This window comes from Neocloeon triangulifer, unplaced genomic scaffold, assembly GCF_031216515.1.
Source record: "Neocloeon triangulifer isolate White Clay Creek 2 clone unplaced genomic scaffold, ASM3121651v1 ptg000015l, whole genome shotgun sequence".
NCBI classification, from domain to species: domain Eukaryota; kingdom Metazoa; phylum Arthropoda; class Insecta; order Ephemeroptera; family Baetidae; genus Neocloeon; species Neocloeon triangulifer.
The window spans coordinates 1,400,115-1,426,334 of record NW_026775557.1 but is presented as its reverse complement, the minus strand read 5'-3'; the positions used below and the strand labels follow the sequence as shown (position 1 = coordinate 1,426,334).

The 26,220-nt window shown below is 35.9% G+C and overlaps 2 protein-coding genes across 6 annotated transcripts; one reads left to right on the top strand and one right to left on the bottom strand.

Moving 5' to 3' along the window:
- Window positions 1-155: 155 nt before the first annotated feature.
- On the top strand, window positions 156-2,653 carry LOC132202289 (dnaJ homolog subfamily C member 1). Of its 4 annotated transcripts, none has more exons than XM_059629116.1 (10): window positions 156-303; window positions 459-683; window positions 834-1,009; window positions 1,061-1,162; window positions 1,217-1,435; window positions 1,487-1,593; window positions 1,645-1,830; window positions 1,881-2,162; window positions 2,217-2,439; window positions 2,491-2,653. In XM_059629116.1, exons 3-10 carry the CDS (start codon window positions 863-865, stop codon window positions 2,617-2,619), a joined length of 1,395 nt encoding a protein of 464 aa, XP_059485099.1. In that variant the 5' UTR covers window positions 156-303; window positions 459-683; window positions 834-862; the 3' UTR covers window positions 2,620-2,653. The 4 variants fall into 4 exon arrangements, with proteins under 4 accessions (XP_059485099.1, XP_059485098.1, XP_059485100.1 ...); XM_059629115.1 differs by having other exon boundaries at window positions 161-303; window positions 443-683; XM_059629117.1 differs by having other exon boundaries at window positions 196-299; window positions 443-683.
- On the bottom strand, window positions 2,646-26,116 carry LOC132202283 (hemocytin). 2 transcript variants are annotated; one of them, XM_059629103.1, is made up of 66 exons: window positions 26,045-26,116; window positions 23,981-24,061; window positions 23,822-23,925; window positions 22,737-22,803; window positions 22,551-22,678; window positions 22,329-22,494; window positions 21,887-22,017; window positions 21,736-21,831; window positions 21,477-21,677; window positions 21,152-21,302; window positions 20,932-21,092; window positions 20,734-20,876; window positions 20,512-20,674; window positions 20,333-20,451; window positions 19,878-20,034; window positions 19,587-19,821; window positions 19,313-19,508; window positions 18,750-18,933; window positions 18,599-18,687; window positions 18,325-18,544; window positions 17,751-17,921; window positions 17,444-17,693; window positions 17,233-17,383; window positions 16,568-16,746; window positions 16,038-16,352; window positions 15,834-15,954; window positions 15,463-15,606; window positions 15,289-15,407; window positions 15,008-15,138; window positions 14,821-14,949; window positions 14,606-14,762; window positions 13,895-14,266; window positions 13,671-13,825; window positions 13,545-13,601; window positions 13,315-13,434; window positions 13,150-13,262; window positions 12,569-12,838; window positions 12,336-12,507; window positions 12,041-12,170; window positions 11,870-11,985; window positions 11,614-11,813; window positions 11,381-11,558; window positions 10,670-10,839; window positions 10,341-10,487; window positions 10,134-10,281; window positions 9,363-9,818; window positions 8,825-9,085; window positions 7,634-7,761; window positions 7,222-7,347; window positions 6,948-7,162; window positions 6,675-6,877; window positions 6,420-6,605; window positions 6,124-6,365; window positions 5,865-6,066; window positions 5,700-5,807; window positions 5,533-5,642; window positions 5,183-5,479; window positions 4,915-5,029; window positions 4,610-4,849; window positions 4,337-4,555; window positions 4,135-4,238; window positions 3,755-4,078; window positions 3,544-3,699; window positions 3,311-3,431; window positions 3,096-3,245; window positions 2,646-3,044 (listed from the first exon to the last, which is right to left on the bottom strand). In XM_059629103.1, exons 1-66 carry the CDS (start codon window positions 26,098-26,100, stop codon window positions 2,824-2,826), a joined length of 11,247 nt encoding a protein of 3,748 aa, XP_059485086.1. In that variant the 5' UTR covers window positions 26,101-26,116; the 3' UTR covers window positions 2,646-2,823. The 2 variants fall into 2 exon arrangements, with proteins under 2 accessions (XP_059485086.1, XP_059485087.1); XM_059629104.1 differs by lacking the exon at window positions 26,045-26,116 and adding an exon at window positions 24,641-24,687.
- Window positions 26,117-26,220: the final 104 nt, after the last annotated feature.

Sequence of the window (26,220 nt, the reverse complement as noted above, 5' to 3'; positions counted from 1 at the left end):
AATTAAATGAAAATTCGGAAATATAAAATTTAAACTTGATATATGTAATATCGATTTCTGATTTTACATTTGAAATGGCGAGGTTTACATCGTGATCTTGGTCAAAAGAGATATATTGCAAGGTCATGCTCGACCCACTTACTCGGAAACCATGCGGTGCTGCCATCTGTATGTGGCACGTTGGCAACCATGTGGTTTTCACTTCTCACGGGCCCGGCTGGTGAAAGGATTAAAAAGCATAAATAAAATGAACAAAAATTGTTGAAAAAAGAGGCACAAACAGCAGCAAACAGCATCCTGTAGGTACGTGTTTACGGAAAATTTTTAAAACTCCGACTCAATTTCAATATTAAACTATTTTCATAATTTGCAAACGCTTCGAATGTTCAAAAATAGAAGCGTTTCCTTCTTGTAATGACGTTTGCATTGTATATTTTCACAGGTTGCACTTTTTGCAGGACACTGTTATGCATGGTTGGCATCTAGCCCTGCCTCGATCAGAAGAAAGTGACAAACAAAAGGATTGATTGCGAGGAAAATTCGTCGCCATCCTCTGCATCGCAAGAATTACCCTTGCAAAAAAGTGAAAACGTTTTCACTGGGAATACTCTCTAACTTATTGTGCCAGTTAACACGATGACCGTTTAGGACACGTTGACGGAAGAATTTTTCTATGTATATATGTAAGTCGTTAACTTATCTAGTTTTTCCAAGAAAGATTCAACAATTTTTATTTCCAGTTTATCATAAGCAATATTTTAGTCTTTTTCTAAAATAAAAAATAAAAAAATATTGGCACTAAATAATTGAGTAAACAAATTGTATTTTTCTAGGATGAGTTGATAGATTTAACTCACACAAAATGAAGATCCACTGTTACTTTTTACTGGCCGCACTTGGCCTGTGCTTTGCGCCAGAGGTCGGAGCTTGGGGCACCGACGAGATGGAGCTTTTTGACCTAGTCGAGGAAGTGAATACTAATTTTTACACCATGTTGGGAGTTTCACAGGTAAAAATTAAGATTTAGGCTCAAAAATATTTATCAATCCAATTACAATAGGACGCTGATACCAAAGAAATTAAAAAAGCATTCAGGAGACTGTCTTTAGTTCTGCATCCAGACAAAAACGATGCCCCTGATGCAGAAGTAAAATTTCGTCAGGTAAAAAATTATTAGGAAGTAAATTAAAAAATTAAACTCAATCTTGTCCTTTAGTTAGTCGGTGTGTATGAGGTACTGACAAACCCTGAAAGAAGACAGCGTTACCACGAGGTGCTCGAGTTTGGTCTTCCGGACTGGAGGAGCGCCGTCTACTATTACCGACGAGCCCGAAAAATGGGTCTCCTTGAGATGACTGTGATTCTTTTTATGACCTTAACCATCGGCCACTACGCTGTTCTATGGGCTGCTTATGCTGAGAAAAAATACACAATTGCAAGTTAATTTACAGAGTTTTAAATAACTTTTAACACTTGATTTTAACAGGAGCAAAATTTGAATGCAAAAAATAAGAAGACAAATAAGAAAGTGAAAAAAGGAAACTCTCCAGAAGAAGAACTTGACTGGGAAGAATTCGGTCTGGAGAAACCTACGTAATATCAGGATAATTTCTCCTTGCATTATATTCATTTCTACTTTTCTAGTTTGTACAAACTTCTTCCCATCCAAACTGTGAAGTTTGTTTATTTTGTGGTGACTGGCTTGCCGCAATTGTGCAGATTCATAAATGAGCTTTGGGAGGAAAGGAAGAGGAGAAAACTGGAGGAGGAGGAGCTGGCAAATGAGGAGTCTAGCGAGGAAGAGGAGCCAAAAGAAAAGAAGCCTAGAAAGTATATAAATGTTGCCCTCTTTGCATTTTAATTATTTGATTAATTCATAGGAGAAAAACGTTCCAACCTCCTGAAGTGACTTACGACGAGGGCGAATATCCTCAGCCAGAAATGCCAAATGGTGCAGCGCCGGTTGAAGTTAAAAAACCTTCCCGGCCTCCCCCGGTTGTAGGTGGGCTCTGGACGGATGACGACTTTGCAGAGCTGGCCAAATTGTGTAAAAAGCACCCTGGCGGAACCCCAAGCCGGTGGGAGAAAATCGCTGAGTGCATGAATCGCACAGTCCCTGAGGTCACCCACATGGCCAAGAAGGTCATCGAAGACTTGTCCAAGTAATTTCCAAAACTTGATATTATATACTAAATTGAACATTTTTTTCAATTCAGATATACCGTTGTTGAAGAGGAGCCAACACCTGAAGTGGAGGCTGTCCCTAAAAAAGTCAAAACTAAGGGTGGGAAACTTGGCAGTGCGGAAGAGAGCGGGGCCGATTCTGGAAAGTGGTCTCAGCAGCAGCAGAAGGCCTTGGAAGCCGCCCTGGCAAAGTTTCCGAAGGGAACCTCTGAACGCTGGGTCAAAATTGCCAAATGTGTTCCTGAGAAAACGATGGTACAGTTCCCGATTTTTTGTTATAAAATTCATTTGTAACTCCCCTATTAGGAAGAGTGCATGGCGCGTTTCAAGTACCTGGCTGAGATGATAAAGAAGAAAAAGGCTTCCCAGGACACTGATGGACAGGACGACCAGCACAAAGATAATGAAGAATCTGTTGATGTCCAGCAGGAGTAATAAAAATAAGGTTTGAAACGCATGGATCTTTTTATGCATTTTATTTAAAACTTAGAAAAAGGTAATTTCATAAGTATTTAAATATTTAAGTTATGTGGTTAAAAATCAAACAGGAAATAAACTTGGTTAGGGGAATTAAAACAAAATATAGTTAGTAACATATAAAATCAAGAATTTCCGATGCTCAATGGAGTGATGGTTTTTTTAATTGGCTGGAAGAATATCGTACAGAGGTTCACTCTCCTGCCTTGGTTCGTTTGAAATTAAGGAAGATTGAAATGCAGAACAGGCATTGCATTCACAGAGCGTCGGGACTCGAATTTTCTTCGTATATTGATTACCATCTTCGCATTTCACCTCTACTTCTATCAGTTCAAACTCCAAACCTTGGCAACAGTTACAATCCACAATTTGCTCAGATGTTGCTACAATTAAACCAATTAAATCAAAACTGAAATATAACTAAAAGGACTTACTTGAGCTGTAGTGAGTTCCAGATTTGCAATATCCGTCACAAATTTTGAGACCTTTAATTGGTTCTGTATTGATGCATTTTCCGTCAGCAATTGTTTCGTTGCTGATCAGAGCTCTGGTTTCTTCATCAGACAACAACTTGACACCGCAAGCTAATGCACAGGCGTAAAATATAATATAAGTGACCGCAAAAGTTATATGATATAAATACAATTACTTTTTTTATCTTCAGGGACAATCTTGCAAATGGTACAGCATCCATCAGGAGATTTAATTTGTTTTTCGGGTGGGCATTTTGTTAATGACGGACATGCGGTTTCTGAAGAACTTATTTGTATCTTTAAAAAGAAAAATAGAAATAATTAAAATAATTTCTCATGGGAAAATTCATTTTGAATTTTATAATAAATTTGAAAAAAAAATTATATGATGACTTAACAAAATTCTCACCTGTCCGTCAGAGGACCGCATGCAGCTGTATTTTGTGCACTTGTCCGGGGATGTCCATTGGTCGTTGATTTCGTACACTGTTCCGTCCAACACGCATTCTTCTTGGATGCAATTTCCGCAGCACTTGCCTTCCTCAGGGGCATAGTACCTCCAACCCTGCAGGTTTTTAAAAAATAAAATAATAAACCTCCACAATAACCAGCTAATTTACCAAATCGCAAGTTTTGTTGCACGCAGTCTGGATGGTTGTTTTTTGCAAAACGCCGCTCTCTTTTTCGCACTTGACCACTTTGCAAGGATCCCCTTCAAGAGTCCACGACTCGCCTTCTTTGTACGTTTTCCCACCCGCCTTGCAGGCGACCCTTTTTATTTCGGGACAGCACTGGCCAGGAATGACGATTTCTGATTCCTTGTAATCCAAATTTTCACTAATTGCCAGGCATGACTTAGCCGAGCAAACGACGCTTGGGGGACCATCTAATTGATAAACGCAGTCGCATTTATGACAGGGGCCCTCTTGCCAAGTTGAGTTAACCTAATTTTTTAAATAAAAAAGATGAAGAATAATTTTAAAGTAAAAATGAGACATACCTGGTGAAATTCCTCAACTTTCACCGTGGTAGTTTTTGTCTTCTGACCACCTTTCTTTGAAGCGCTGTTATCTGGAGTATAAATGCAAGCATCCTTTGGCGGCACTAAAATAATAATGAAAATTAGATTATTAAAAGTTTTTATATAAATAAATAAAAATTCTTTGAGATTAGACCTTTGGGTCGTTAAATTTAAAACCTACCGCAAATTTGTTCTGGGCAGCAATTTCCCTCTGTTCCGAGCACAACTTCGATCTTATAATATTTGCTTTTGCACACTGGTTTTGGAGGGCATTTTTCTTTGTCACAAATGTATTTGACATCTGTGCAGTTGCACTCCCCTGTAACAACCGTCTTAACCATTCCTGGACCTGGGTTTTGCACATTTTCCGAAGGAGGACAGCGATCCTCAGAAATGCAAACTGAAATATTTTTTGCTTGAGACTTGAATTTGATTTAATTAAAGCTTTGCTTACCACAGACGTATTCGGTGCATCCATCTTTGGTGATGGTTTTCTTTTCTTGATACTTGCTGCAAATTGGTTCTGTTGGGCTGTCGCATTGAATTTCCAGGATGCATCTTTCCTCGGGACAACAGTTGTCTTCTGTTCCAGGCACAACCTTCAGCCGCTCATTCCAAGCGCAAATCTTTGACTCGCATTTGCGTTGTGAGCATTCCTTCTTCAACGTTACCAAGTTATTGCCATCAATCGATTCTAATTAAATTCGGTACAGAATTATTTGTTTTTAAAAGTAAAGAAAAAAAAATAGTTGCGATTACCTATACAGGTGCAATTTTCGCACTTGCTTGGCTGCCAGGTGTCGCCAACAAAGTGTCCTTCCAAGTCGCAAGCCTTGCAGTGATTCTTTGGCACACACTTTCCAGATCTTAAAGCCTGTATCGGATAATTTTAAATTTTTCTTTAGTTCAATCATAGTTATTTTTTTAATTTCAATCTTCAATTATTGTTTGCTCCTTTTTTGATTTCATTTTAATTTGATGAAAATTAAGGAATTTGTACGTTTCTTTAAATAAAACTAATTATTACGTGATCTTCTGGACAGAAGCAGCCCTCGGTGGTTCCAAACTCGCAAGATTTGTCCTGTTGGTCGAGAGATTCGCACGTCTTTGCACAACCAGAACCGCAAGGTTGATATTCCAATCCAGCGCCACACTTGTAAGGACACAAATCATCCGAGCGCCAATCCAAACAGATATTCGAAGTCAGGCACCGTCGCGCGTACGCCTCAATACTTCTGCACGCGGCCCCCTGTTTGTCTTTGCTGTGGCACACGTCGTACTGGCACGCTTGAATGTACTTTGCAGGATTAAATGCTTTGTGGCACTAAAATAGTATAATTAATATTTCTTAATAAATTATAAATTTAAAAAACGGACTTTTCCAAATTTATCAGTGCTCATCAGCAACAAACAAGGATCGTTTTCAGGCATTGGCTGCTCACATTCTTCAACTTGTAACACTTTGCAATCCATTTCAGTCAGGATTCCTTAATAATTTTGAAATATTAATAAGAATACAAGTTTTTTTCTAAAGAAAATTGAACCTTTTGGTGGGTTTTTAACCAGCCAGCTCATGCCAAACTCATCAGTGTTGTCAGAAAAGTTGCCATTAATTTTTTTGAAATCATCACTTTGATCCGCATTACAATTTCCTGAGATTGCAAAGCACCTTTTAATTATTGTTCAAATAAAACTAGAAGAATAATTACCGCAAAGTCCTTCAACTTTACTTCCGAACGTATGTGAAGGTAAACGAATTTCAAAAGCGTAATCGTTGAATAAGTAGCTGACAAGGATATTGAGGTTCTTCAGATGCACCGAGACCTGATTTTTAGCAACAACTTCGATGGTCAACCAACTATCAGAGTAGGGGAATTTTTCAAGCAAATCGCCATCCAGCGTGGTCAAAATCTACACAAAAATAAGAATTCAATTTGCGAACAAAATTGATTAATTTAAATAATCAACCCTTTTCTGCTTCTCCTCGCGCCTCATGTTTACGACATGGCCCTGATGCACAATGGTGACTCCTTCTGTGCAAGTGGTCCCGGGCTCCTCAATGCACTCAATATTGGTGACTAGAATTTCAAACTGGTGCTCTCCGGTGATGCTAATGTCCCTCGAGGCAAGATATGTGCAATTTCCGTTGAAGGTAAAATTGCGACGGTCGTATGTGATGTAGTGCGGATCACCAAATCCTTCACAGATACCTTTGAAAAAACATATACTTGTGTAATTTTACTTTGAATTAATATGAAATTTACAATCTTGGCATTCCTCTGGCTTGACACACTTGTCGCCCTTCCTGACAAGACCCTCGGCACAGAAGCAACCTGAGTAGCAACGCTTTTTATCCTCGTTGGAACACGGCGCCTGCAGTTCATCGCAGCTTCGTTCACACTTGTGTATGTAACAGTCATGGTGCACTTCTCCAGGCGGACAGTCAATCGCTACAAATTAATTTTAATTTTTTTAGCATAGATTTTATCTTTGAAAAAATGTTAAAATAAGACACGTACGGCAGCCAACTTCAGTCCTCCAATGCGAAAGGTCAAAACCACCCTTCTTTGATAGACACTTTCTCGCATGCTTGGCCGCCGCCTTGCATTTGCATGTCTGCTCGCGTTCGTTCTCAAGACACTTGCACACCTCATCCATGCAGACTTCCAAAAAGTGATTCCAATTGGTGGTTGTGTTGCAGTTTTTAAGAGCTGAGCTTTTGCTGTGTATGATTGAATAATTATTAATTTTTTTTGTTAAAAAAAACTTAACAATAATTTTATTTGACCAACCTGATGGACGTGCAAGCTTCGACCGCCTGCCGATGCCTTTCTACCGGACAGTCCGTTTTCTTGCAATCAACCTGCGAGTTTTCGACCTTCCAGCTATTGACAAATTCAGCAGTGCTCGACGCTAAAGTGCCGTCCGGTTTGGTTTTATCGTCATGGGACTTGCCGTTCAGAAAACCGCATAGTCCGCTCACTTTTCCACGCAATTTATTCGGAACCTTCGTGTATATTTTTATAAAATTAAATTTTGGCGAAATTTTTATATTTTATCTCTAACCCGTATGTCGATATCGCCCTCTTCGTCCAGAACCAGAGAGAAGCCATAGTGATGCGATTCAAATACGAGATAATCGCCTAGTCTTTTAATTTCAAACTCTCCGTAGTTCGCAGCAATTGCTTGAGTCTGTGAATTCATGATTATTTTTTTCAAGAGCAATTTATAAATTAATAAAGGAAAATAGCTTATTTTAGACAAGACACTCGAAAAGGTACTTATTGTATTTTCAGAAATTTAAAAGTTTTAAACATAATCGCAAAAATGAAATAAATAAAAGATCTGAATATTTTTATGTAATTTTTTTAAAGGGTCGGACCAAGACAGAGTCTTGTCAGCCTGTGCCCTTTTATTGTGGTGCAGAAGGCACCACCCAATTTTATTTTGATGATGAAAATTTTTCAAATTAGCTGACCTGAGGAACGTCATATTTGTAGCCGTTGAACTCGATACTGAAATCTGAATAGAGCTTGATGACGTGGTTGGGGATCACAACTGTCGCAAATCTTCCACACTTTGTTGACTCCGGACACTCATTGGTTGCTGTAATTGTAAATTTAAATTAAGAGCTTTTTACTTTCAAGCGTTATTCGTTATTCAATAACATAAAATATATTCTATTATCAATTATTGAAGTTTCCATTCGTGTATCCCCTCACAATCCTCACAACGCAGGTCAAGGATTAAGTGGAAATAATTAACCATGTTGCTTGAGATTATAAATTTAAAAAAATAATGTAAAATTTGCACTTTTTTGATGGAATAAATTTCTTTAAAAAATTAACTGTTTTTATTATTTTTAAAATAATTAAATAAATTACAAAAAAATTTAAATTAAAATAAAATATTTAAATTTTATAAATTTTTTATGTAAGATGTTATTATTTAATGTTAGTTTAAAATAAAAATTATTTTATAATAATGTACTATGCAGCATAACTGAAAGTCATTCTTAAATTCAAGAGTAAGATGCGAGAAAGGAATGCGATTGGCGAACAGATTAGTATGGCCGCGTGCACGTGCACCCCACTCGATCAACATCTTGTGTTTTTGTTTTCATTCCATAACTTCAGTTTTGCACTGCACTTGTGTCTGTGAACTGTTCACGAGACTATCGCTTACAATTAGTTCAAGATGTTCTGTGGATACATTCGATTAACTTTTCAAAGTGCAATCTTGGTCTCAAGAGAACAGTTTTCGTGTTTTGTGTGCGAATCAGGATCGAGCTGCGACTGTGTTCGAGATTTTCGATCAGGATTTCTTCTGCTGGGATGAATTTTGGACGCGAAATCAAAGTAAGTGCATAATTAATTATCAACTTAACTACTTTCGCCTAATTTTAAATGGAATTTTATCTGATGTGCTTAAAGAAACGAACGCAAAAATTTAGCCCTCGAAATTTTCATGTAGAAAAACAGAAAAAAATACAGAATATAACGCAGAAAAATAATTGAACAGTTTTTAAGGCATCAATTTTCATAGTTAATTGAAGTTTTAAATTCTGTAAAATTTAGCAACTTTAAAATTGTTTACGTCATTTAAAAAGCAGAATTGTAATAAAATTTATGTTGCAAAATCCACCATCATAATCTTAAGGTAAACGCACCTGTGATTCGCCATTCGTCCTTGTCTGTTGCCAAAATGTGGTCACAAATTTCCGCTTTGAGGGTCGTTATGTCAAAGGTCTGCAGAGAATTTCCCTCCAAGGTGCATTCATAATCCTCTGGAGGAGGAATGCACTCGTAAATTGGGCACTCGGAAATCTCGACAGTTTGGGTGGATTTCGTGGATTTGATGCCACCTTTCTTCACAGGTGCGACCTCTTTTTTAATCACGGTTCCATCACATTCAGGCTCAGGTTCACATTCTGTATCAAAATGAATAGATTCAAGTTAAAAAAAATTCGCTATAATTTATGAAAGAATGCAAGAATTTCTCATTCTATCGGCAAAAGAATAAATAATTGGTTATGAGGGAATGTTTTGGTTCCAAAATTTAATTGTCAGCAGTTCCAAAATATTGCAGATCAAATAGATTTTTTAGCTTTTAATTTAAAGAATAATTTAATGCATCATTAATAAGATAATTTTATGAAGTTTATTTCTAATCTGATAAATGATAAAAAGTTTTATAAAAAAAATTACCAATTTTTTTGGTGCAGTTCCTTTCGTCGTCCGGACAATGCTCAACGCCGTCGCACCACTGTGTCTTCAGGACGCACGTCCTGCTCGAAGGGCAAATGACCGAGTCCTCTGGGCAGGGTTTGCAGATGCAGGCGCACGTCTGAGTCAGGACGCTGTGGTGTTTTGGGTCTTGGCACACCGGACAAACCTTGATTTGGCACTGTTCGACCCCGCCAAGGGTGCACTGACACTGGCGGCAGTCCTGCAGTTCGAAAGGGGTGCCCACGGGGTACTCGAGCTGACCGACGTAGCAAGAGCAGTCGGCTTGAGGAACGCAATCGAGGCCGTTCCACAGAAGGCCGTTCAAACACGGAAGACAGTTCTCCGTTTTCTCATTCGGCAGGTTTGGACAAAGTCGGCACTCTTCGCGCTTGATGGACTCGGTGGTGGTCGTGGGAGCGGTCGATGTCGAATATTCTGCAAAATTACAGAGATTTTAAAACTGAAAAATAATTTTTAATGACTCCCTTTTGAGTGGAATTTACTTCAAGAATTATTAATGTTTAAAATAAGATATGATAATGATATTTTATATTCTCATGTGTATTAAATTGTTCTCATTTAAAAAAATGGTCAAACTTTAATTTTTGAAAGTCTATTCTCCTGAAACACATTTTAAAAGAAATATATTTGCAAGTTTTTCTTATGATGAGGATTTTAAAAATTGAAGTTTTCAATTGAAATTAATATATGTTCCAACATAAAAATAAATCTTGCGTTCTTAAAACTTACCATACGGTATGAAGCATCCGTAAATTTCAATCCTCATGCTGATTCCGCCATGCCATTTTACAGGGGTCACTTTCAAGTATTGAGCCTCAATTTCTCGGCCAAAAGAGTTTTTGTATGGTGTGGAAGAATCAACATTAGCCAGGAACTCCTTTAAATGTATTTATAAAATTATTAACAAGTATTGTAGAAAAGAAATTTTTCAAGTACCTCTTTCTTTCTGCCCTGGTCCAAAATGTCATTCCAGCTGTGGCCGTCTTGGCTGTACTGAACAGTATAGGCTGTGACCCAAGTGTCTGAATTTGTGTCGCCTTGCGTTGATATAGCAGTAATTTTTCTCGGGCCCGTGAAATCAAGCTACACAAAATAAAAAGCGCGTAAAATTAATTACTGGTGAAAATTTGATTGCGTATAACAAAATCAACAATTAAAATTTTCAATAAAATTTTCAATCAAATAAAGTGTTGCATTATTATTAGTTTATTGTATGGTTTGACCTATCAGTTTTGTTTTATATTTATTATAATAAATAATCTTACCACAATCCATTCGTTTTGGGCATTCCTGTTGGTTCTCCACGCAGACGTGGCTCCAAGTCTTGCAAAGTTTTCGCCAAATTTGTCGGATGCCCCGTTTAGTACAGATGAGACAGAAATGGAGCCTTCCTGCAATCTTCCATCCTCCAAGCCCATTGGTTCATCGCACAAGACTTAAATAAAAAGAAAAAAATATTTCATCTTCTTTTACTAGAGCATATTAAATGATAAATTATTAATAAAAATTGTTTGTATCAACCGAGAAGAATAAATAATAATAATAAAAATTACATAGAGTTCCATACTGAAAAATTCAAATATTTTAAACTTCTAGATAAAACGATATACGCAGGAGTCGTTTCATGTTTGCATTAAAATCAAACAAAATTATTAATTGACGAAATAGTTTTGTATCCATGGCTAAAAATAATTTTGTGAACATTTTCAAGATGAATCTTTGAGTGACTGAAAAATAAATTATGAGATATCGAAAGAAGCGATTTTTTTAAGTTAAAAATTTCATTCAAACAAATTCAATAGTTGACCGTAGACCTGTATAATATTTTTGATCTGAAAATTTAAATCGGGCACCAAGAAACTTGTTTTATAAAGAAAACCCTTTTTAAAGATCGATCAATTGTAAGTGTATTAACCCTTTTTGAAGTTAATAACACACCAAAGAAAATTCATAAATTATAAAGAAACTCGGCTTACACTCAACTTCAGTAGATGTAGGAGGCGAAGTTGTGATTTCGGAGCAGCCAATTATTTCTAGTTTCAAAGCAATGCCGTTTTGCCAGGTCTGAGGACTGATTCGCACATACCGAGCTTCAAACGGAATTGGCACAATTTCTCTTGCCTTAGATCGGCTATCTATTGGGCCTCGGAAAATCTATATAAAAAGGATTTTTTTACTAAAAAAATTTGAATGAAACAAAGATGTAAACCTTTTCTTTTCCATAAACGTCGGTGGCTGGCGAGAAAGTGAAGCCGTTTAAACTGTACAGAATTTTGTAGCTGGTGACAAATTGCTCTGTCAACGGATTGCCTCGTAGGATAATTCCATAAACAGGCACTTCTCGACCCAAATCAACCTGCAAAAATTGCTCCGTGTCGTCTTCGCCAGCAATCCAAGTGTAATCTGACTCTAAATTTATAAATATTTGAATGAAAGGAATTAAATTTAATTAATTTTAGATATACCAATGGTATGATTCATTTTGGCTCGGCTTGGACCAAACTTTGAGTTTGATGAACTTGAGCTGGCAGAAAATGCCTGGTCGCTGAGAGGCGAGTCTCCGTTAATTAGATATGTGTACCTGATTGATAAAAAAATGTCAATTGAAATTCTCCAATGAATCATATTTAACGAACATGTCAGGGTTGCATTTGTGAGGCGGTGTAATTGTGCTGGAAATAATCGTGACCAGTGTCGTAACCTGTGTTGTCACTGTCGTGGGCTCGGTTGTGAAATTTTCTTCAAGATATCCTGTTTCTGTTGCTCCTGTTTATAAAATATATTGTTAAGACAATAATTAAAACAATATAAAATCGCTACATTCCTGAAGCATTAATTTCACAACTGATGATGTGCAATTTTCCAAAGTTGTTTATCAAGTTAAATTTTTCTCTCGTGATTTTTTTTTTAAATTTTGTTAAATTCTCTTACCACATGAGCAGTAGTATCTGATTTTGTAGTCCAAGCATCTGGATAGGGAGGCCTGATCACTGTCAAGACAGGTGAGCCCCGAGTGCAAATCGCACTTGACTTTGACGTTGCGCGTGCTTCGATAGTCCTTTCCGAGACCGACCGAAAAGCATTCGATTTTGCTGAGGTGACCCTAAAATCGAAAGTAAAAGTTGACATTTTCTGAAAATGGAAAATATGGTTTAAATTTTTACATCCAAGCAAAAACTGTCGTTGCGCAATTGCTGGAGAGATTTTCCTTCTTTCTCAAACCGATCTTCGGACTCTGACTTTTTGTGTTCGTTGATCCACTTTGACCAAACGTCGCAAGTTTCCGAAGGTGTTCCTTGTCTCATGGTGCCTGGCTCTGTGGAAGACTCCTCTGTTGTGGTGGCCGTGGAGCATGGAACTTTCAGGCACTTGTAGTGGTTGTCGTGACACTGGCATTTCAAGCAGTTGTTTTCTTCGTAGTGGGTCGCTCCAGGCTGTTTTAATATAAAAAAAATTATTGCTTTTGTTAAATACAAATATTTTTTGTAATATTTTCGAAATAGGGAAATTTTGACCCGAGTAAAAAACACATCCATTTGAGAAGGAAAAAATGAATTAATAATGCAAACATTTACCAATTTAAATCACGTAAATTTGCATATTTCTGCAATTTAAAAATATATTTTTTAATATTTAACCATTTCAATGCAATTTTATTAATTCAATCAACAAGGTATAAAATAGAAGCTGACAAAACTGAATTAATCAAGATGTAAAACAAAATTTGAAAAATTTAAATACGCACTTGAACCACGGTGCCGTCATTAGCGAGACAAGTGCAGCTTTCTTCTGTCACGCAAACGTCATCCGAACGCCACTTGAGCCCAAATTCGCATCTCTGGCCTATTTTGCCACAACCTGTTTTCCCAAATAGTTAAATAATTTAATCCAATCGTATTTTTAAGCATACCTGATATGCACTTTGATTCATCAGTGCAAACACTTTGTTTGAACAGTGGGCCCTTGTAAGAATGGCAAAGCTCGCTGCATTCACGCAGACAATTCCTCCATTCATATCCAGGCGGACACTCTGGAAATTATTATGTTAGTTTTTAATGTGATGGGAAAAAAATTATATCAGCATCAATAATAATTTTTTTTATTTAACGAGCGGAGAAAAATATAGATATGGATATTTACCGGGCGTGCTAACTTCAATTCGAGGTGTGGTGCTTTCCTGCACAGTTGTTGATTTTTCTGATAAAGAAATATTCCATAGAATTATTCGTCCTACAATTACGATCTAATTGTAAGTTTAATGCTCACCACACTCGCACAAGGCTCTGATTGCGTAGTCCTCACAAATCATGTCAACTTGCTCGGCGTTTTTACAAGTGAGGCCAATTTTCTTCCTGCAAGTTGCAATGTCGCCCGATTCTTTAAAACCCTTCAGCACCCCCTTCCTTTTAGCCGTTTTAACACTGAAACAAATCGTATAACATTGATTTTAATTTGTGTTGAAAACTTTTTTAACTATAAATGAAACCTACCCTTTAGCGGCACTGCCTTGATTGTCTATGAATTTGCACTCGACCTTTTTGATCTCGGTTTGGGAACAAATCTTTCCACCCTTATTCCTGATGTCTGCAATGTACTCATAATCACCAGATTCCCTCTCGGGGTGCGAATTGTTGAACCACTCAGTCCAGCCATCCTCGCACCAATGATGTGTAAACGTTTCGGTGGTCGTAGGTTCCGTTGTTGTGACGCGCTCGGTAGCATAAGTGACAGGCTGAGTTGTAAAAGTGACAGAAACAGTAGAATAAGTAATTGATCTGGTTGCATTTGTGACGGGTTCAGTTGCAATGCTGTCTTTCATGCAAGGCTCGCCTCGGCAAATTGTCTTGTGTTTGGAGCAGTGGCTAAAATTCAGATTTTTTTATTGAAATTAATAAAATTTTCAAATTTATGCAAACATAGTTGCGTCGGAACAATTTTTATCTTCAAAAATTAATCAATTTTTTTACGAAAATAATAATACAGACAAAAATTTGACAATATATTAGCAGATTATCAAATTTCAGTCACTGATCATAAAAAAAATTTGCTAAAAATAGCAGTACAATATTTTTACATTATTTTAAATTAAGGAAAATTATTATTTAATCATTAAATGATTTAATAATAAAAAGCAAGTACCATTAAATAGGGGAAAGTCTGAAAAGTGTATAAATATATTTGTGTAATTTTTAATCAAATACCATGTATGGCAATCATCTTGCTCAACCAAGTCTCCCTCGTAGTAAGTGACATTGTCTTTAATCATGCAAATTGGCTTGCAAGAGCTCTCTGCAATACATCTCAGGTCACTGACAGATTTGTATATCTGACCATCGGGGCACGGGTCCATCTGGCATCCTTAGAAATTAAAAAAAAAAATCCTCAGTCAAATTCTTTGAATAGTCTTTTTCTATACCTTCAATGCAAGTTTCTTGTTTGCACAGTTGATTTTGACTGTTGAATCGCAGAGAATCATCGCACGTTTCAAGAGGGCACGTTGAAATGCATGAGCTGTACTGAGAACATTTTTCGTCGCATTGCATCGCTACAAAAAGAGGGAAATTAATTACTGTAATTTTACTTTTTCTCGGTATTAATTTTACGGCATAGTCCTGGTGTTCTCCATTTAATTGGCACACCATTCGCGTTACACTCTTGGGCGTAGGCGGCAATGGCTGTGCACAGACAATCGCAGTCGCCTCCCAGATCGCAAGAGCAGGTGTCTTGCATGCAACTTAAAAAATTTGTTTAAGTCAGAAATTTAACTAATTCAACTGATTAATATATTTTAATTTTTTTTATAATATTAAGAGGTTAAAAAATCTATTAAAAAATGAACAACTAATAATTTGAAATAATAAGTCTGATTAATTTCATTTTTTACCTCTGCCAATATCGCTCGACTGGCACCTCGGAGTGGCAAGGTTGGAACACGGAGTCTTTCAAAACGTCACACTTTTCGGCGGCCCAGGCTTTTCGGCTCGGATGAGTGACGCAAGCATCCTGCCAGAACATTTATTTCTCATTTATATTAAATCATTATTTTCTTTCAACTCACGATTGGGTCAGTTGCGTCAAGACATTCAGAGTTCAAACGCCACGAGTCGCCAAAAATTTTCTCAGAAGCTTCAGTAATGCCGCCAGAAGGTGTTTGGAAATCGTCACCGTCGTTTTCATTGAAGTTTCCACACAGACCGCTCACCTTTTATTTCGTTTTTTATTGAAAAAAAGTTTATAAAGTTATATTTTGATGCAAAATTGTAATGGATATTATAAATTTGATCACAATTCCATGTGGTTTAATAAAAAGAAGAATTGGTAATTTAAATTTTAAATATAAATTAATCTAAAAAAAAACATTTGATTAAAAAATCAAATTATTGCATCTGTTTAAAACAACATAAATCTTTCAAAATTCAATATTCTTACACGCTGTTTCCACTTGGGGTCCAAATGAACGTAAACGCGCGTGCTCTTGTCCCAGAAGACGACGATTCCTAGGTCAAATACTTCAGCAATTACATTCTGACCGATTTCGCGGAAAGTAGTTCTTTGGAAAAAGAAACAATTTATTATAAAATTTGAATTTTTTAAGAGTACAGCGCAGTTTTGATCTGCTCGAAAATCACCTACCTTTTGAATGCAATTGCGTTGCTGGGGACCGGTTCATCCTTGGTGAGGGTGAAGGACTCGGCGTTGTCTCCGGCGCCGACGCTCAGAGTCACCGACTGCACGCACGTGACGCCGCCCGAACCGCAAACGACGGTCTGGATCGCGACCTCGAACGATTCCTCCGGCGAAACCTTGGACTGGACCAGAGCGTAGGAGCACAGTCCTTGGAAGTCGTAAATGCGGCCGTCGAAGGTTTTGAAGTGCGATCCACCCCAGGTGTTGCAGGTGCCAGTGCACACCTGTGATGTGCAATTCCAATTGCCACCGCGACATTCGCTAAATTAAAATAAAAAATTTAAGCATCAATACACAGCACAAAAATTTTCATTGTGAGATTGGCAAGTCAATGATTTTTTCAATTATGTATAATACAAAATAAAATTTTAAATGGAAATTAAGAATATATAGAAAGGAAAACTATTTTAATTATAGACAATTAATAAAAAGCGTTAACTGCGGACAATTTATTGAAACAGCAAATTTAAACCTACCAAACGTTGCACTTTTCGTTGACAGTTTCTCCGTCAGAATAGCTCTTTCCACCATGATGACAGGGACAGTCGGTGGGCCGAACGCAGGTGTTAGACAGGGGGTCTAGAACGAAGCCATTCTTGCACTGACAACCTGGCTTGCAAATCGCCGGAACAGGGTTGTGTCTCTCGTGGAAATTCTTTAAAAATAACAGTGATTTCAGCAACATTTATTTTTTGACAATATACCTTAATTTAGCAATTTATGGTTGATTTTTTTTAAAATTAATTTTACAATAACTATATAGGCATTCTTTTTTCTTATGATCTTTGCTATCCTAAAGAATTTATATTTTTACACACAATTGATGAAATTTTTAACCTTTTCAAATGATCTATTATTTAGGAACAATAGTTTTTGCTTTGTAAAAACGAAGTTTCTCTCTTTTTTAAAGGCTTTTTCTTGGTTAATGTGGGTGTGTTGAAATTATTTTATAACAACAAAAATTAAAGAATTATTAAGCATAAACGTAACATAAATTTTACGTTGGATTTGAGTAATTGTATTATTTATTGTGAAAACAGATTTTTTTCAATGTTTCCTTTTCATTTTGAAATTTATTTTCTCCAAAAAAATTTATATTTTTTTTTAAAATAAGAAAATATTTGAAATAAACTTCCCATACCTTGCATGTCCTAGGCTCAGTTGGCTCGCATTTGGTGTACTCAAAATGCTTTGAAGCATCGCACTGTTTTCGCAAGGAACTCGAATTCGGGTGGCTTTTAATCTCCTCCTCACTCGCCGAATGACACCTCCATTTGGCACCAGCACATTTGCTGAAGACAAAAAATATTTTCCAATTTTCTTTTCTTTCTTTTAATTAAGGAAATAATAACCAAAGCTGAGCGCCCTTGGAGCTCTCCTTGACCATCTCAGTTCCAGCTTCGACTTCTTCTCCGTCGAGCAAACACGGACACTGCGCCACTTGGATGCACTCGCCGTGTTTGTCCAGCGTCTGTCCAAGTGGACAGTTGCAGCCCTCGACGCACTTGGCCTCGCAGTGCTTGTTGACGGACAGAGCTGTGCATGTGTGCGCGCATGAGTCGCCGCACTGCTGGAAAGTCTGTCCGGCCGGACACTTGACCTCTGCAATTTCAGTTTTTATGAAAATTCTTTAAAATGCTAAAAAAAAAAGGGTCAAACCGCATTCTTCAACTTCTTGGCGCCAGTCCACTTTGATGTCTTTCGAAGCGCACTCTTGGCCGTAATCGGAAAAGATGGGACAGAAGCAACTCTTGGCATCGTTGGCGCAAGAGCACACGTCATACAAGCAGTTTTGATAATAAGGCTCCACCGCCACTTGCCAAGCACATTCTAACCAATTTATTTATTTTAGTTACAGTAAAAATTAACTAGAATTAATTTTTTTCTAAAATTATTCTAAATTAAATTCTTATATTTTGTGTAGTTTTATTTTGATTTATTTTTTTTAACTTATTAATTAATTTAATTATTATTTTCTTGAAACATGGCAAAAATATTTATTGACGATAATTAATAATTATTTATACAATTTAGTAATTTATTATTCAAAAGTTCAGTATTTTACTGCTTATAAATAAGCAAGTCTTAATTTACATCCAAATCTCATTTAACAATAGCTATTTTAATGAAATTATTTTTATTATTTTAAAATTATTTGCCAGCATCCTCAATATTAACGGCAATGAACATCAGTATTAAATAAATTTCATTTGACGGATCAGATCAGACTCACCGCTGAAACTGCTGTTCTTCAAAACGCCGCAAATCTTCTCAGCGTCCGCTCTCTTTTCGGGGTGTGCGTCGCACGGATGCCCTTGGATGCTGCTTTCCACATTTTTACAAATTTCCGAAACCTTCCATTTATTTGCAAACGCCTCCTCTGTCGGCTCCACGTCACCCTCCGGCGTTAAGAAATCGTCTTCCTGCTTGCCGTTGAACGTTCCGCACAACCCCTTCAAATTTCAACAATTTTGGTCAAAATTTAAACTTTTATGTTTTTAGAAAACCTTGGTTTTTTCCACGAATGTTGGCGGGACATCAACATGAACTTGCGAAATGCCATCCCACCAAACCTCCAGTCCACTCGGCAACGTGACTGTTTAATAATATAATATTTTTTTTTATTAAAGAAAAGAAAACATCAATTGAAAATTTTACCAAATATGAAGAGCGACGAAGCTCGCTGAATCATTATTTCGCCCACTCTTATAGGCAGCCCCGAGATTTCTTTTCCATTCACAATCATGTCGCGATTTCGTTTCAAATGTATCACCGAACCATTTGCTCGAATTGTGATGGTTTTTGTGCATGATGGACTTCCACTGACTTCGAGTCCCAGTGCCTGTTAATAATAATTTAAAATGAGAAATCAGCCGAGTTAAATAAAATTGATACTTATTTAAAAATTTCTAACGCAATTAAAATTTATTTGCACATTTTATTTTTGATTTTAGATATTTGTTAATTATAAAATATAAAGATTTTATAATATATTTATTACATTTTAAATTGAAATCCTGAAATGAAATAGGAAAACCTTTTTAAAAATTATGTAATGCATTTTAAGTCAATAGTTTTTATATTGAATGTATGCGTGTTCAATCTTTATGGTTATTTGAAGTCATCTGCGAAAACAAAGTTAGTGAAAGAAATTCATTGAATTAACTCATTAATTGAATACATAAAATTATCATAATAATTTATCAATTTAATGAACTAACCTCGGAAATGGATCCAGAGCACTGAATGTTTTCAGCTTCAATGCTGTAATCGTCTCCCTTCACTAGGTAGTAATTGCACTTGCCCATAAAATCGTACGTTCTGCCATCAAATGTCTTGTAATGCGGGTCGCCGACTGCCGAACAACGTGCGCCACACACCACTTCTGTGCACGACCACATTCCCCCCATGCAAACGCTAAAAAAAATACAATTTGTTTTATTGCTCAATTTATTTTAACTTCAAATTTTTTAAGAGATTAATATCAAAACTTACCAAGTGTTGCACTTCTTTTTAATGGTCTTTCCATTTTCAATAAACTTTCCTCCCAACTGGCACGGGCAATGTTCCCGAGGGACGCACGCGCCGTTGTGCAGGACGGTGCCCTCCGGACAGAAGCACCCCTCGACTTCATAAGTTTTTGTATTCTGCAGTTCGCGAGGTGAAGCGCAGGTCAACTTTGTGGATGGGCCCGATTGTTGGTAAACGGTCCCGCCGTTGCAGTTCAAAGCTAAAATTGGTTTTACTCGATTTTGTTTAATTTTAATTAATTTAACAAGAACATACCACAAGAAAACTCATCCCTCCAGTTTCCCAAAAACCCGACGCCGAGCCTTTTGCATTCTGAAGTGAACATTGAAACTGCCTCGCAAGCACCCTTTGTCGATTTGCTGGCGCAATAATCCCAACGACAAGCGTCAAAGTATTTCTGCACGTCCAATTTCTTTTGAAAGTTAAAAGAACAGGTCAATTAAATGTAATTAAATTTATATTAAAATCATAGAAAAAATAAATTTTTTTTATTAAAGAACCGTGTTGGGTGAAAATAATCATTCTTATTTTCTTTTGAGGGCTCGTGAGCTAGATATTTCAAATTTTGGTGTTTTACTTTTAGGGAAATTATAATTTTTAATTGCGAAATTCGCTTAAAATGTCAATTATAAATTGAATTGTCTTAATTACTTTGCTTTCTTCCAATTTCAATTATGCCACAATTATTTTAAGATAAAAATGATAAGTACCTCTCGACAGGTCTGGAAGTCCGGGTGATTTTGCATTTTGTTGCAGAATTCGGTCGCGGCTGAACTATGATTGGATGATGTGCAAGGGTGTTCGGTTGAAGCAGATTGGCTGCAGTGCTCTGATGAATTTATTAATGTTTAGTTCTAAATCGTAATTGTCTTTTTTAATTTATATTTACTGCTGAGGAACTCGGATTCCCAGTTGGAAAGGAAGACGGGGACTGATTCAACGATTTTTCCCTCTCGATTTTCCAATTCGTTTTCTGGATTCCCGTCGTGCCTGCTGCACAACCCTGCCGTCCTGTTCCACATATGCCCAGTCAATTCCACGATAATGAACGTCTAAAAGTAAAACGAAATATATTGTACTGAAATTTTTAAATTAATAAAAAAAAATGTACTTTCGTGTCCCATTTCAACGTCACTCCAAAAGCGCGAAGTCCAATGTAGGCGACTGGACCAACCATTTGAACGTAAAACTCGTTTATTTGCGCGGGAATTTTCAGGGTGTTTTCGTTTTGGGTTAAAATCACTTTTCCTGAATCTATAAATAAGCGAAAAGGGTTAGTTTTCCCTACACCAAGATTTCATTTAATTACCATCAGTTTGAATCATGAAGATGTGGTTCTCAAAATAAACTATGATTTGTAAAGTACATTCTAGACGATCAGTGCACTTCTTTGAGTTTTTCCTGACGTTTATGGTGAAAATGTTGTCCTTTGCGTCTTTGAGCAAAGTGTACGCACAGTCGCTTTGGTAACTGTGGAAACAGAAAATAAAATAAAAATAAATTTTAAAATTAAATTAATAATTTCACACCTCAGGAGGAGTCCGTCAAATGTCTTCACGTGTGAAGCACCCCAGAAAAGGCAACGACCTGGCACGCGATTTATCAGTCCGACTGAGCTCGCTTTTCCAATTCCTTTGACCAAACTTTCATGTGTGCTTAAGTCGGCAAACTTGTGCTTCCCTGAAAAATTTGCAAAAAATTTATAAATGCAACAGAAAGTAAACAAGAATTATATATTAAATTTCAAAATTTCGAGAATTGACGTATTTGAAATTATCATATTTAATTCTTGTACAATTCTTGCTTCGATAAATAAAAAAAGATTTATTATTTTATATTTCATTTCCAAAATACCGTAATCGCAAGTTGGAATCGAGCTCGGTGTGAATTCGCCAGTTTCGTAGAGACACGTGTACTTTGAAGCAGGCGTGAATGAAAATTTACCACCCTGGGGACATGACAAAGTGCACTCGACAGATTCCGAGTTGCCTACGCAGTTTGCATCTCCATTGAATCCGTTTAATATGAGCTTTTCCGAATCACACTGGCTTCTTGCTGAAAAATTGATTTTTGCTTGGAAAAAAGATATATTTTTATAGATTTGTGTGTTTACGATATTGGCACTGGCGCCCAAGGAAATCATTCGGGCACTGGCAGCGGTTGCGGTAAAAGCATTTTCCTCCATTCTGACACGGTGGATCGCAGTGTGCTGAGGATTCTTTCGATTATAATTTTTGTCAAATAAAACTGGTTGTCAAATTTACGTTCGCAATCCGGTACAACTTGCCACTTTTCCTGTATTGGCACCCAATTTCCACCACGGCAAGTTACAGATGTCCAATTGGAATTGATTTCCGAAAGATAATAACCTGGTTTGCACTCAATTCTACACCGGCTGTAAATTTTGAATCTTTTCAGTAAGTTTTGATATAAAGATAATTATAACACGTCTTTGAAAAAAAAATGTTAATTTTGGTTATAATTTTTTATGTCGCTAATTTTTTCTTAATTATCATTTGTTTATTAACAGAAAATCATTTGTTGCAACAATTGTTTTACTTTTTCTAATGTTTTAAAAAATGAATTTGGTGGTAATTGTGAGATTATTAGTATTGTAAAAAAACAAATCCAAATACGTCAAAATGAAGGGACCAAAATGTTTTCCTGCTCATTATTGGCAAAGAACAAATTTTATTGCCCTCTTACGTTTGCAGAGGGTTGCATTTGAGCGCCGAGTTTCTTGGTGTTAACGGAAGGTTCATGCACGGTTTGTCATGCAACTGGCAAGTGGGCCCCGAAAAACCGGCCCGGCATTTGCACTGATTCGGTGCCAAGCAGAAGCCTCCGTTTTGACACTTCGGCAGACAGATTGCTGTAATTTATCACGAATGAAAAAAAAATCATTTAAAAAATAAATTATATTTATACGCTGGCAAGGAGGGAGAACTTCCCAGTCTTCGCCCTGAACCTTCCACTGGTTGTCCTCGCATTTTAGGGTCATCAGTTTCTTTCCATTGGGAAAGTTGTAATTTTTTCGACACCGCGCAGCACAACCACTGGATTTGAAATTCGGTGTTCTCAATTTTGACGGAAGAATAATTTAGTTTAAATTACCTGTAGTTGGAGCACTTGATTTCCTCTGCATTAATTGGCGCCTCGGGTTTTTTCACATTGGCGCAGGCTGGAGGATTAAATTTACGTAGCTTAGATTATTTTTTTATAAATTATTGTTAAACTTATTTAATAATAGATAGTGACATTTTCTCACAGTAAAACATTTAAATTGAATGGGGATTAAAATTGACATTAAAATTATAATTTACCACTGATTTCCTTTCCTGTAAATGGTAGAATTGAGGATTAAAGCAAAAACGTCAAGCTACAGGTCATCCGGTTTGGTTAATTTTAATACTTATAAGAGTCAATTTTATTATTATAGTCTAACATCAATGATCATTCATATAAATCAAATGTTCTTTGAAGCGCTTTATTGTCAGTAGTTACCTTAGAAATCATTAGCAATATATGATCAATTAAAAATAATAATAATCAGAGGCGAAATAAGCTTTTTATTAAATTTTCTGTTCAATTAAAACTAGATCAATCTGTAACAATAATTTTTTTAATATTAAAATTGAATTTATTATTATAAAAATCATTGTAAACTTTTTTTAAATGATGAAACTCAAATTAAATAATAATTAAAAATAATGCTAACAACTAAATTTAATTATAATTATTATTGTGACTTAATAACATGAGTTGCACTATAAAATGCGTCTGTGCAAAAAGGATGCGAATATTTGCCGCGTGCGTCCTATTTTGATAAGATTGTGTGCAAAAGCCATCTCTCATCCGCTTTGATTCTTTGAATGCGTAAAGTGCATTGCCCTCACGTCGAAATATTTAACTTCCTCAAAGCGTGCGAGACTTAAATAACATGTGAAATTGGATTTAAATAAATAATATTTTCTATTAAAGCTGTTATTAAATTATTTTCAAGAAACCATAATTAATCGCTGCATGCAATTAAAATAATAAAACCACCGCGTACTTATCACCGCAATTGGCAGACCAAATTTTTAATTAGACGGTTCGTTACTGCACTTTGTGGGCTTTGATTATTCAATAGCCGCAGACGTGTGGTGTCAGTGCACGATAAGCGGAAGTTTAATTAGTCAAAAGAGGTTTGCACTTACGAATTGCGGTTTTCCCAGTCTTGAGTTCGTCGTTTCCCGACTTGGTGTCCGAACCAAAGGAAGGGTTGAAACCAGCATTGTATTGTCGTAGGTCTTTTAAACCTCTAAAGAAATTACACGTTTAATTATTCATTTGCGAAATTAAATTGTAAAACTTACTCGTCCGATTCGTCCTGTTGTGGCTCTTCATCAAAAAGTTTCCATGCCCAATTATTGTCGGTAGCTTGATCCTCGTCCGCGCTGTTTTTGGATAATAAGTTTTTTAATAAAAAAAAAATGAAAAAAACCTGTATCTAATTATCATTATTAGGTATAAAAAGATCCGTGCTTAAGATAGACTCTAATTGTGCATAAGTATTTAAAACACTGACATGTTTATAAATTTAATTATGGAATGCGAATATTTAATTAAAAATAAAAATAAGTCACACGTTTGCAAGGACAGCTCGAGTCTCTCACACTCTAGCTCAAATCTGTTTATTATGGCTCAAACTTAATTTATAATGCGATACAATTTAATTTAATTTAATTGTTAAGAGAAAGTAAATTATAATGGGGAATAATACTTAATTTGAGCTAGCAAAATTTGATTGCAAATTAATTAACTGATAAAATGAATATTAATGTAAAATGTTTTTAACAAATATAATTTTAGTTTTTTGGAGAATATGTTTCTGTTTAATACTTTTTCATATGGCGGCCTCCCACGCTCAAATTTTACAGCATTATCGAAATAATAATTTACAAACTTCAAATTAGTTAGAGGAACTTTGAAAACTTTTGTTGTTCGTTTCAAAAAGAATCCCTTCAAAAACTTACGCATTGACCGCAGAAAACAACGTGACCCAGAAAACAATAAAAGTCGCCGTCCTCCTCATCTCATTTGTTGAAGTGATCTGCTTTTATTAATCAAGAACCCCTTTACTAGCCATATTGAGAGGAAATCCGACGCTTATCGAAACAGTGGCATTGAATTTATATGTATTGCAAAATTGTCAAGTAGAGACTCTTCTATTAGTTTTATTTTGCGACTTAAAAAACCTTGTAAAACAGATTACTTGCATATTTGCGTTTTCAATTTTTATTTTGGTGTCAATCCGTAAACCAATAATTAATTTTATTTCAGTCCTATAAAGTGGCTCATTTTTTATATAATAGCAAAATCGCTTAAAAAAATTTATATATATATTTTTTTAATTATTAAGAGTTCAATAGACAAAAATATTAGTATTTGTTTGTATAAAGTCAAGAATGAGATGTGAAACAATACAAAATGTGAAGAAACGGCAGCACCACTGGTTAAAAAGTTACTTTGGGGGCCTCAAGAGAGGTCCGCTTTGTGATGGACCGAAAGCGAAATTATCATTATCACTTTCTCGCATATTTATGTAAAATGTCAATAAATATAAATCTAGCTTTTAAAATCTACCAAAATTTTTATAAAAACTTAATAGTCCATTTTCAAATTTTCAAAAAAGCTCTTGCCATTTAAAAACAAGTAGGATAAATGTCATTAATGTTCAATAATTTTGTAGCAAGGGCCATTTTATTAATTAAATTTGTATAATTACTCTCTTACAACAGGTCAAGATTATTGGGGGTGGGGGGGATTACATTGAGGAGATAATTGGCAGCAACAACTTACTTAAACTCATAAGCTCAATTTGAAAGCAAAAGTTACTAATCAATTTTAAGACTAATTTAAAAAAGAAATCAGTGTAGCATTGTAGATGGAACGATGGACAAAATAGCTGCCATTAAATGTTGAAAAGAATCATTACATTTTTTCTACAAATAATGAAATTTTAAACATTTCTAAAATTCATTTATTTCTTATTTCTTTTGTGATTTCTCCTAAAACTAGTCTGTATTGCAGAGAAATGCCACTTCAATTATTTTTATTTTAGGATCGAGTATTTTTTTTATAAATATTTTTTTAAATAATTAAAATTGAAACAACTGTTGAATTATAAAAATGATCTGAATTTTTTATTCCTTCAGCGGATAGATCATTCAATGAGATATTTAAAAACTTTTGAAACTAGCATTGAAATAAATTTTTGAATGGCGGGCGGGGGCTAAAATACAGTAAATTCCAACTCATCCTATATCCTATCCTGCCGCATTTTTATAGCCAAATAACCCAACTCTATTATTTACTCCAATTGGTCCCGTTACAAACGAGTGATTTTTAATAATCAATTAAATAAAATCAAGACTCACGCTAATGCCGTAGCCAAGAGTGTGGCCCAGACGGCCACAAGAATCACCCCTCTCATTCTCCGCCTTCAAGAGATGACTGTAAGGAGTGGCGCTCACGGGCCCTCTTTTATAGGCAGCAATGCATGCAGGAAAAATAATTAACCGCAGCAACTGATCAAATGACATTTTAATCATTT